This window comes from Chroicocephalus ridibundus, chromosome 4 (genome assembly GCF_963924245.1).
Source record: "Chroicocephalus ridibundus chromosome 4, bChrRid1.1, whole genome shotgun sequence".
Classification (NCBI taxonomy): domain Eukaryota; kingdom Metazoa; phylum Chordata; class Aves; order Charadriiformes; family Laridae; genus Chroicocephalus; species Chroicocephalus ridibundus.
The window spans coordinates 16711684-16723870 of record NC_086287.1 but is presented as its reverse complement, the minus strand read 5'-3'; the positions used below and the strand labels follow the sequence as shown (position 1 = coordinate 16723870).

At 38.7% G+C, this 12187-nt stretch overlaps 1 protein-coding gene across 4 annotated transcripts in view; it reads left to right on the top strand.

The window, feature by feature from the left end:
- SERGEF (secretion regulating guanine nucleotide exchange factor) overlaps positions 1-12187 on the top strand; it is a 163772-nt gene that overhangs the window by 8658 nt on the left and 142927 nt on the right. For all 4 annotated transcript variants that reach the window (XR_010070815.1, XR_010070816.1, XM_063333081.1 and 1 more), the window contains exon 8: positions 616-774. Coding sequence is in view for 2 of the 4 variants with exons in the window: in XM_063333081.1 (XP_063189151.1) it covers positions 616-774 (159 nt within the window). In the remaining 2 variants the exon portion in view is untranslated. The remainder of the gene's footprint in view (positions 1-615; positions 775-12187) is intronic.

Below are 12187 nucleotides of genomic sequence, written 5' to 3'. Positions count from 1 at the left end.
ATTTTTTTTTTTTTTTTTTTTGGCAGACTGGGAGAAGGGGAAACAGAATAGCTTTTTGTGCTGTAATCTTACATTTTTGAAGTGTGGAAAATATATTGAACCTTATGAAGACAAGCCTTTGCCAAACTTTATAGGAACAGGTCCTTAGCAAATATGCAGCCATCTGGTACCTCTGTCATTAAATGGAGCACTGGAGTATTTGCTTATGCAGATCTGCAGAGATTTAGTTGTATGGGGGGATGTTACCAGATGTAAATCGTGTAGAATTCTGAGATGCAAAGTGTGTGTGTGATTAGTGAAGAACTACTATAAGGACAAACAGAATCTACTTTAGCTAGTTAGCACTCTGTATTTAGAAAGTGAACAGATTATTCAGTCTGTAGCTCTTGTAGAGAGGCTGGGAGACTGTAATGCAGAGCAGGAGCAGCTGGCCAGGTTACTAGTTACAGTGTCCATGTGCGTGGTAAAGAATAGTCACTAAGAGTGTACAGTGAAAACACAAATTGAATGAAACATTGTTCTTTCCTCAGCATCACTGAGTTGAGACAGCCTGTATCTGGTAGTGTTCTATGTTTATCACTTTCAACAAATTTTACTTCTGTCTGTTGATTGTAGATGAAGGACACCTGTACGTCTGGGGTAGCAACAAGCATGGGCAGCTAGTGAGCAAAGAGATCTTTCTTGCTGAGCCCAAGAAGATTGAGACTCAATTTTTCTCCTATGAAAAGATTGGAGCAGTTTGGAGTGGCTGGACCCACTTGGTGGCACAAACAGGTAGGATATCTAAAAAGTAGTAACATATGGCACCAAATCAGTAAATTGTCTTTATTGCATGCAAACAATGTTCTTCCTTACTGATACTGGTTGCTTGCAGAGTTTTGGAGTTTCACCTGAGCAGTAGTTGTCTCTTGAAAATGATAAGGACAGACATTCTTTGGCTTCTGTCCCTGAAGTAATATTGTGCTTATAGATCAGAGGGACTAGCATCATCATAAATGCAGTAACACCTGCATGTACACACCAGATGCACTGTCCCTGCATCATCAGGTTACTGGTATATCAGAATATATATATATGAGCTTCTAAAGGTCATTCTGCTGGGTGAGTTATGACATCTTCTTTGGAGGGAAAAGAATTTCGTGGAAAACTTGCTTCAGCAAATAGAGAGGTAGGAAAATATGGCTGCAGCTTCCAAGATATGCGACTATATTTCACAGGATGATATGGACAAAACTCTCATTCAGGGCACAGGAATTAGGGAGGGGGGAAGATAATCCTGAGCAAGTGTCTGTCTGAAAGGCAGAGGGCATAGATATGTACCGTTCCCAGGTTACCTGAGCATTAGCTGAGGATCTTAAGAACTGGCATAGCTGAGAACCCTCTGCTTCTGCCATCTCATTTGAGAAGGCATGGTCTCATTGCAGTAAGTGAAATAAATTACATGGTTTTGCACAACTGTACTAACCTTTCTGTACTTCAAGAGTGACCCTAGGTTTTTATGATGCTTTTCTTTAGTAAAGTGTTTTAAGGACGACAAAATCATATGTTCGGAAGAATGTCAATAAACTAAAATAAGCTGGCTTGTATGTGTGTTATTTGTGGTCAAACCCAGAAAATAATTAGAAAAGCTTGGTTAAAAGAGGCATCATTAGGCTTTAAGAACATCCCCTGAAGATGAAATGAAAGAATATTTTACGTTGAAGCTGTACCTTCCTGGGAACCTTTCCAGTAAGGACAGTGTGAAAGCTTGCCATGTGCAGAGGGCTGTAGGGTTAGATTCTCTCCTAGGAAGAGAGAAGAGGAAGGTTATGTAGCAATGACATTAATGTGTAAAACTGTGGTTGGTCTGATGAAGGTCATTGAATGCATTTGTATTGTTGCTCTGTTGTGAAATGCAAAGGCAGGAGCGAAAGGCAGATGAGATGGAAAAGACAGATAGACATCTGAAACTATTTTGTGGTGGTCGTGTAAACAGTCTATGCTATTTGCTTCCCCTGTTGCACACTGCGTGCTGTGATAGTTAAGACTAACGGGGATGAAAGTCTTCCATATAACTCTGACTGTTCTGTTTGTCCTATAAGCAGGGGTAGCACACGTGCATTTCTGCTTTTGCTTTGTATAAACTGCCAGGTAATGAAATGAAGAGCAGATGAAAGCGTTTTTCCTAGGGTCACATTGGAGGTTGAAGAGCCTGTTGGTCTGTCAGGCTGCAACCTGTTTGTTAGGGTAACTGCAGAGGGGGCCACAGATCTGTTACTGATATTTACTGGGTTCTGTAATTATACGTACTGGTTCAAGGAGCGCTTAGCCTTCAGCATGGGTATTTTTATTTAAATGGAGTTCTTACATGCCCAAAGGTCAGCATGTGCTTAAGCGTTCTATTAAATTGGTGCTGTAAATCATGAAACAGTCATTCAGTAATGTCCCTTGCTCTGTAAAAAAAAAAAGTGTCTGTTTTAATTACCATATACTGTGAACTCTCAGTGCTAGAATTTGGAAGGATGTGTTGCATGACTAGAAAAACAAATTGGTTAAGCGTTCTCTTTCATAACATTCATTGTTTGACATCAAAGTACAAGAGAAATGTCGTGTAAAAAAATCCACATTACTCTAGCTGCTCTCTTAGCTAGCTAAAAGAAATGTTTGAACTCTGATTTTTAGAGGATGCTGTACTGAAAATTTCAGAGCTGTAATCAATGCTACACATTGCTTGAAACTTTTCAGGTGGAGTAAAGGAATTTATCTCAATGTGTATTTCTTGAATAAAGTGCTTAGTGTCATTCCCACTGTAACAGAAATGGTAGAAAAAATACATTCGTCAGAATAACCTAATTTTTGAAAAGAGGGTCTTGACAACATGGTTTGCCTTGCTTCACTGTTTCTTAAAAATGCATCCCCCCTAGGTAAAACTTACCCAAAGTTTTAGTAACTTTAATGTTTCACTTAATTGATACTTATCCATGGCCATTACAGAAATGAAGTGAATATTTTAGTAGGTGTTTTTAAGATGGAAAAAAGTATGTCGAGTGACTAGCAGGGATATTTTTTTTTGTGAATGTTTGAAAGGAACTTAAATAGGTTGACTTTTTACATCTGCGTTAGAAAACTGGCCAAGCCATGCAGTGGCATAAGTTATTGCTGAAACTGAATTTTTTGTATTTAGAATTTTAAATCTCTTTGAAAGTCAATGGACCTGAACCTAAATCATCCAGAATTAGATTTTCAATGGCCTTTGGCAGCCTCTAGATACCAATCAGAATCTCCTGGGATTTTCAAGGGTTGCTCAACTATTAGGCATAATGTGAGCTAAGCACTTAACTGTTTCTGAAAAATCACTCACTGCCCGTGGTTAAACTTGCAGTTAAGTAACTGAAAAATGCGGCCTAGTTGAAAACTTTTCACTGCATTCAGTTCTTCCTCCTTTATTTTTACCTCCTTCTAGCAAAGGAGGAAATGCTGCTTCAGTTTCCTAGTGCTGAAGCCACATAAACCAGTGGTCTCCAAACTTTATTGATTGTGCACCACTATCAGTAAAATTTTTTGAGCATGCACCCCCAATACACGTATACTTATTTATTTATAAATTATAGACATGTACTACTGTAATATATTATGCAAACTATAAAACATGCACAATAGAAATTTAAAAAAGGATGAGATAAGATGAAATAAACACTACTTAGAATATTATTTTATTAACTAAATTAAAACCATTAATAATTTATTAATAAATTAAAATATTAACATATTTATTAATTTCTCACTGCTCTCCAGTGGATTCTCTTGTGCACCCCCCTGGGCCGCATGCGCTCCACTTTGGAGACCACTGATATAAACAATTCCTGCTCACTTTACTCTGGAGAGTTCCGCAGTTACTGGAAAGGAAGCAAAATAGAGTGATTTTTGAACATGGGAAAGTGGAAATAGGAGATGTTGTAGTATGATGCTTGTCTCTGTTCATTGTGGAAGGTAAGAATACACTTTGGAAAGACATTGCAGTGTATAGGGATTTTGCTGCATGAAAGAATGGATAAGGTTTTTTCTAATTAATAGTCTCAGTATGATGCAAAATTTAGTAGTTTAACATTTATGTTACTATATCTAAAGTCTAGCGTTGTGTTTTCCACAGAAGGCAGTGGAATTTTAACAAGCCATTACATATATTAAGAGTTCTGTTTGGATCTTTTTTCCCAGAACATTAATTCTGGTCAGAGTAGTAATAATAAAACATTCATAATTGCAGCTGTCTTGACAGTAAATTAAAACTTTTCTTATTGGAAAGACACAGGAAGAAACTGGGTGGATAAAAGCTGGACACTCTGTTCATGCATAGATTCACAAATTCTGCCATTTCAAAATGACATTGTGGTCTTTATCTGCCAGATGAGCAGTGCTTGACTGCAGACCTAATGGAACACTGAAAAGTAAATGAGACAGTGATGCTGTTAAAAGCAACCTTCTGGAGGAATAGTGGGCAGTTTTGTGGATGCAGTGGTTTGACACTTTTAAAGTGAGTCCAAGCAAGTTACCAACTTTCTTATCAGAAAAGAAGGAACACAGCATAAATATTTTTTCTTTATTAGGCTTTTCCTCTTAATGTAAACTAGCCTATTTTAAAAGACTTGCTTTGTTTTTCCTTCATAGTAGTGGCAAAATTTTGCATTGTAACCTAATGCAAAACGCGCAACTTTTTTTTTTTTCATTTCTTCCTCATTGTCCTTAGAAGTGATTTTAATTGCTCCTGAAATGACTTTAATACCCACATCTCTTTACATATGTTATATTCTACCTCATTCAGCAACTGTGTTTGAAATCCTGTTTCCTGTCATTTCTCTTGAGAGTTTGGTCAAGTCTCATTTTATTTGCCATTGTTTCTATCATAAAGCAGTTCAGACTCAGGAAGTTAATTCTTGAGAAATGAATTGCTTGACTTAAGGACATTAAGGAATGTTTTCATAGGATGTTGTCTTTCATCCTCACCCTTAGCTGATCTACATCAGCTCCAATTCTTTATTCTTTTTAATCACAGAGGTGTCTTTTGGACTATTTCTGTTGTACACAATTCTACTGTAAAATAGCTCACAAAATCCTTCAAGACAGACAACTGCTTCTTTTTCTGCCTTGATTACGGATTCCTACAGAAGAGAGACAAACAATTAGGCTTTGCAGAACCACTAGTACTCCTTCAAAATAAGTTATATTATTCTCCTACTAGTGATGGTCCCAGTTGATGATGGTTGGTCCAAAAAGATTAAGGTCGGGAGACCCTGATTGCTTTTTGATCTGGTCTCTGATAAGATATGAACTTGTTAGTGTCTTTGGTTTAGTTATTATTTTCTGCATGGATGCTTGTATCTGCTGACTTTCAGGCATGCTTTTCAATTATGACAGGGCAGTACTGTTATTGCTCTATGTGAAGGACAGACCAAATGCATTCTTCTGGCCTTGGACTCCAAGTGCAAGTGTTACTCTTCAGGCAACTGCACTGTGAAATGGGTCGTTTCCTTTCCAGCATTCTGCTTAGTGGCACAAGGAGCACCACTGCAGTATAGGTGATAATGTTTTTGAAACATAACGAGCAGCTGTCCTGAATTGGTCTGCTTAACAATGTCAACTTTAATTTGTGGTCCTTCTCAAGTTGATGCAAACCCTTTGAGGATAACTGCTGAAAGAGAGGTTATTGCTTAGATCATTTAAAAGAGAGCTAAGTTGTGGCCTATAACGCTGAAGATGTAAATTAGGCTACTTTAGGAAATGATAGAACCGAACTGACTTGAAGGTAAACCTAAATATAGCAAGAGAAGCCTTTTAAAGACTTAGAGGTGAATCATCAACTTCAGTTCAAAACAAGTTATTTTCTTTTTAACTGGGATGTCTAATAAATAAGCTTTCTTAATCTGGTCTATTATCTAAGTATTCTCCTGAATACATTCACCAATCTATTTTTCATGTGCTGTCACATGAAATTATGCCTTGTTTGAGCTCAAATAAAGAATTCCAAACTCTTTCACCCAGAAGGAGTTACCTTAAAAATGCAGTTAAAATAGTATTTCTGATGCCTCTGCAAAACTGCCTACAGCTAAAAAGACTTGGAAGAACAAAATGCCTTGACATAGTCTGAATGATAGTCTGAATTCTCATTCCAAATGTGCATCTGAATTTGTGCATCTCTGAACATCCCTTGATGTCATGTCGTTTAGGCCATAAAACCACTCTGAACTTGTCCGGCATGTTAGTGACCTACATGGTAAAACAGAACCCGTCTCCTGTTTTTCTGAAGCAAATGAAAATGTGTCCCTCCAAACACTGAGAGCAGAACGAAGGGAATATTTCTAATTAGCTGATGTGAAAAGGAGGCTTCCTGCTGTAATTGCACTTGTACGTGCTTTCTCTGATGCCAGTCACTAGGTAAAACTATGAGGCTTTGCCGGTAAGTGATGCGGTAGATGTGGTGTACCTGCAGGGAGGTGAAGTGGAAGGATGTTGCTCCCTGGCACCAAGCACTGCTGTTTCAGCCCACTAGAGGTCCTTTCCAGTTCTCTTTTGAACCAAGACTCGTCAGCCTTCCTCATAGTGGAAAGCATACTTCCTTGCCTTGAATTTTTCAGCAGCTTGCTAGGACAGCAAATACTGATTTTATTTTATTTATTTTATTTTTTACTTTTTAAATTTTATTATTTTTTAATGCTTGTCTGTGATACCAATAAGGTGCCTGTTTTATGGGGACTCTCCTCTTTTTAGCCACTCTAGCTGACAGTCAAACAGTTTGAAACCGGAGCCCCTGCCATTCTTTTTAATGTGAGGTAGCTGTATTTCATTTAGTAGGATGCTGGGTTTTGGGAAAACAGGTAAAATACTAGAAATTAGCTACATCAAAAACTGCAAATTGATAGGATTCACCAAAACCCTTTGGAGCAGAACCTGCAAAAACCTCCTCCTTACAATGCTGTAGCTTGATGTGATGGCGCAATGCGAGCTTGTGCTTCATAGCTTTCCTGTTACTTTTCCTTGCTGTCATGATAAATACTGTCATTGTTGTGCACTATAACAGAAAGCAACAAAGAATGTCAGTTGAAGATGCATAGATTTTAAAGCAGAAATGACTGCCACAGGGGAGATCATACGAGCTTGTTCCAAAGCATGCTGTTGAATTCCACATGTATGCCCCAGTGTTAAGCCCAGTAATTTTTGCTTGACAGAAATGTAACCTCTAGAAATCATTCACCTGATGGTAGGTTTTTTTTCCTTTTTTTTTGTAAAATATGCTGGGTTGCAGGTCCACCACTGTAGTCACCTGGTTTGCACTTACACTGGAATGGGTAGGCCGGTGTTCTTTTGGCTTGGGTCCAAGCAGATCTGGCAGGTCTGCTGGGATACTTTGAGAGAGTGGAAGGTTTGCCTCTGCTGTTGATAGTTTGCTTGCAGAAAAATGCCAAAGTGAACAAGAGAGACAAAGTGAAGGCTGAGCTGAGACCTTGAATGGAATCTAACAGGAAAATATTGCCAGCATTAAGCCCTTGTGGCACTTTATGTATTTGTTCTAGGGCTTTTTTAGGAGCACGTACAGGATCCAAGTGGGAAGGTCTATTAAGTATCAAAATCACTCAAGTTATAATGAGTAGAATATAACTTTGGACCCTGAAAACGGTGAAGCTTAAGAGAGAATAAGTAGATCATGAAATGAATTCTTAGTGCATACATTACATGTGATTTCAGTTGTCTTTGCTTTCTGAGTTTACACTGATGATATGGTTGGTTTACAACATATACATCTCGCAATCTGACCAATACTGGAACTTTTGGTTACGTTAAAAAAGAAGACTTCAGATGCATCTGGTTTTGGCTGGCAGATGTTAAAACTTCAGGGCCTATCTTGGGGGTCCTGCATTTGATTATAAAGGGTAGAGCATGGAAGGGGGAGAGAAAGAAATGTACAAGCTTGAGGACAAAAATTCAGAAATTAAAGCTCTGCAGAAATTAATATGTGGGAAATTTAGTGTGCAATAGCAGGATTAAAGATTCTAGAATCATATGGAAATTGCCTTATTTTCTGTATTGTCTTCAAAGTTGGTTCTTTGTTCCATCGCACATCCATCCCTCATTGCTATTTCAACTTCCGTGATAATGATTTTTAGCCAAGTTTGTGCAAGCCACTGAAGTGGGGGGTGGTGGAAACTGTGTGGTATGTTACTCAGGAACTCTGTTCCGGTCTGGCAGGCTGCTGGGGGACAGGGAATACACTAGCCTTTCCAAGTTTGGGGGTGAAATTTGTGGCAAGTTTGCACCCTGTGGATACTCTGAAAATTGAAAGATGTTTAGGAGAGCACATCTGTAAAGAAAAAATGAGCATTCACTTGACATTGTATGGATATGTGTTAGATTTTACAGGTATAGAATCGGTGTTTAAGTCAGTTCAAGGTGTTTAACATAGCTTAATCTTATATGTGTTGAGTTCACATTCTGAGTTGATTTATTTTATATTTTTTCCATGCAGATGCATAGGTAAGTAAATATTTAAGCTCTGCAAAATACTTGTGTATAATTATAAAGTGTTCTAGAAATTTATGGCAATTTGCTATTTATTTTCTATGAATACATCAACGTGGAGAGTTGATTTTTTTTTTTTAAAGTAATTTATATGAAAGGAAGCTTTTCTTTTATGAGAAAGTTACTTTCCAGTCATGAGTCATCTGTTAATGCAAAAACTTTTGAGGAAGACACAGTAAAGGTAATGAACTGGTGCACACTCATTTTTATTTGTTCTCAAACACTACAGTTTGGGCAGCCCTGTGATAGCTTTTTCTTCCTGTTTGAGGAGGGAATGTCCTCACTAGAAAGAGCTCCTCTATAGGTTAATTCTGCCCTTTTGAGGGCTTTGAAGGCAGATATTCATATTCCTCACATGGTCTTAAACTTTCTTTTGGTAATCCAGAATTCTGTTCCAATGAGATTGGTTTCTGTTGTTGCAATTTGGTCATCAGTCCGCTTTGCCTACAGGAACAATTGTTTTGAATCCTTTTTACTCTTTGCTGATGGGAACAAACCTTGATTTTTTCCCCCACTGTGAGTTGAGAAAATTCCATGGCATCAGTCTTTTATAGGTGCCTACGAAAAATGGCCAAGAATGAAAAGCATTAGTAACTTATGGAAGCACAGTTTTCCTATTCCTGGCATCACATTTCATACTTTTTGTTCAAGCATGGCCTGGTCTGTATGTCTGTGGCCCCAGCTTTGAGAGTTTTGTGAGGCCAGTTGTATACAGATTCAGCCAGTCCTCAGGAAGGAACCTTCAGCAGAAGGGAAAATTCTTGTAAAGATTAATTTTGGAAATGTGCAGTTCTGAAGTTGGGGTACAGCACCCTCCTTTCCTCAATATTTAGCAAAGTTTAACCTTCTTGCCTTCAGCAAGGTACAGTTAAATCCATTGTCTCCTCTGCGATCTTGTGCTATTTGGGCTGCATGGATTAAACATCTTCATTTTAATTGAGGGACCTTGTAGAATATGCTGTGCTTTACTTTGGCAGTTGAGACTGAGGTTGAGCAGGTATTTGGGCCTGGAGAAAATGTTAGTAATATCTTTGTACCATGGACGTTGAAGTTGGGTGTGTTTTCACATGAGTAGATCTCCTTGCTTCACTTGTTTTGTACCTTATTTTGTTCATGGGATCAGGGAGATGGTCATTCTGGTAGACTAAATCAAGAATAAACTGTAGTAGAATACAGAGGAGAACAAAAACCAAGGAAATGCAGAAAACCTGAGCTAGTGACCAGAAGAGCCCTATTCCTCAGTGACTTATGAAGTTTATCATGTTGGTGTCTGTTCCCAGGGTTTTGATGGGAATTCTTTACTCAAGCAGCAAGAAACTGAAATTTACAGTCAGTTTATTTATGGAAGGTTTCTGCTATTGAGACTTAAGCAACCAAATCCTAAACAACTTCTCTTTGGGGAGAATGGGAGGGTGAAATCTTGCCAGGGCCACTATAGAAGATTGTTCTTTTAACTGCCAAATTGCCAATAAGTGTCAGGGAAGATTTTCTGCCAGAAGATAGATCTCAGTAAATGGTGGATCTTCTGTGTGTGCTCTCTTGAGGCACAGCAGATTTTGTCTCCAGCAGCTATGGCTCACCAGCACAGTGGGAGCCTCCTATTACATCCTACTCCATGTGTTAGCCCCTCTTGTTTAGTTCTGTCTTACAACACAAACACGTTTCTTATATATATTGTTCTCCCTTTAACAAGAACTGAATAAACAAAACCTCTGGGCTGGCTCTGGCTTATACAGTCTCTTGTTTTTTCTTGCTTTACAGGTTTTGTTACCAAGTTAATGAATTTTTAGTTCACTGAACATTAAAGCATCCTGGATTTTGTTTTCAAATTTGTATGAATTTGAGTTCTAGATAGCTATAAATAGCTAGAAGGGATTGGCATTTTCTTTGTCTTCATGAGCTGGCATTGTTCCTTGGTTCCTAAACTTACAAAGTTAGAGTGTACGTGCTTACATATGGCTTTGTGATTCTACGCTCCTATTTCTGCTGCTCCCTGCTGGGGTTTACTTCTACATGACTTTGGTAAAAGTCTCAAAGAAATTCTTTCCATGGTTTGGTTGCCGAGTAGGAGACTAGGTTCAATGTGAACTGAAGGTACATTCTGAAAGGTTAGTATCCAGTGTTCAGAGCTGTTCATATGCAATTTTTTTTTTTCACGGAACCTTGCTAACAATCTCTTGAGTAATTGGTGTTATTTCTTTGGTCACTGTCCTGCTTTTGCCCCTCCTTGTTCTTAGTAACTTTCAGTTGGTGCAGTAAATAGTTGTGCGTGACATGCCGTGTTACGTCTTCTGTATGTGGAGAGAGAGGTGTCAGGAAGATGCTAAACTATCACTGATTTTGATTGAAGCTATTGTAAAATAGAAATATCAGTGATTGGCACTAAGGGCAAAGAAACTTATCACAATATTTATTTGAAATTCCCTTTGTAAACTATACTGTGAGTACATTGGCAAACGGAGATTCAGATGGTCTGTGGAAAGTAGGATTTAAATGGATTTTTGTCAAATTTAGCCCACGATAAATGCTGAGTGTTTTTAGAAAGAGTTATAAGGAGGAAACAACTATGACAAATTCTCCAGCCTTCAGCCTGGAGAAGAGAGGGTTCTGGGGAGATCTTATAGCAGCCTTCCAGTACCTAAAGGGGGCCTACAGGAAAGATGGGGAGGGACTCTTTACCAGGGAACATAGTGATAGGACAAGGGGTAACGGTTTTAAACTGAAAGAGGGGAGATTTAGATTAGATATTAGGAAGAAATTCTTTACTGTGAGGGTGGTGAGGTACACGTTGCCCAGAGAAGTTGTGGATGCCCCATCCATAGAAGTGCTCAAGGCCAGGCTGCATGTGACTTTGAGCAACCTGGTCTAGTGGGAGGTGTCTCTGCCCATGGCAGGGGCTTGGAACTGGATGATCTTTAAGGTCCCCTCCATTCTATGATTTTGTACATCTTTTCTGCTTATCTTATGTGTGTGGCAGCCTATAGAATGCCTCTCCCAAAAGCAGAAGGGGAAGATACAGTGCGTAAGGCTAGTCTAGTCAGGTTTTCCTGGCCATGATTTCTTTTCATGCTTGCTTAGTCCTGTACAGGTGTGTTTTAATAAGTACTCCATGATTGGAGGAGTTTGGAGAATGACTCAGTCATCATTCAACATTACATTCTGGGGCTTTTCTAATGTAGACCACATGTGTGGGAAGAGGGACTATGTTATATTGAATTTCTGTCCTTTTTTTGGTGCTGTATCCTCTCTTTTGCTGTTGGAAGTAGTGATTATTGTGGACCCAAGTAATGTGCCTGTCCTAACTTGAAGGAACTTTGATCTTTAAAAAGCTTTCAGAAAAATGAACTTATAAAATGCGGATGTGGTATAGATTTTGTTCGAGTCATTAGACGTGAGACAAGGGATTCATTACTCTCTTCCCCCCCACCCCTGACCTTTTTGTTTGTTTTCTTTGGTTTCTGTGGTTGGGTTGCTGCAGTTTATGGCTAGCCATATATTTAGCAAATGCAATAAACAAGGTCAGATACATTAGCAAGTATGTGGAAGATTATAGGGAAGAAAGTTCTAATGGGACCTCACTGAGAACAGACGGATGGTATGAAGCAGTGAAGGATATCAAGAAAAACAGGCTGAGAGCTGT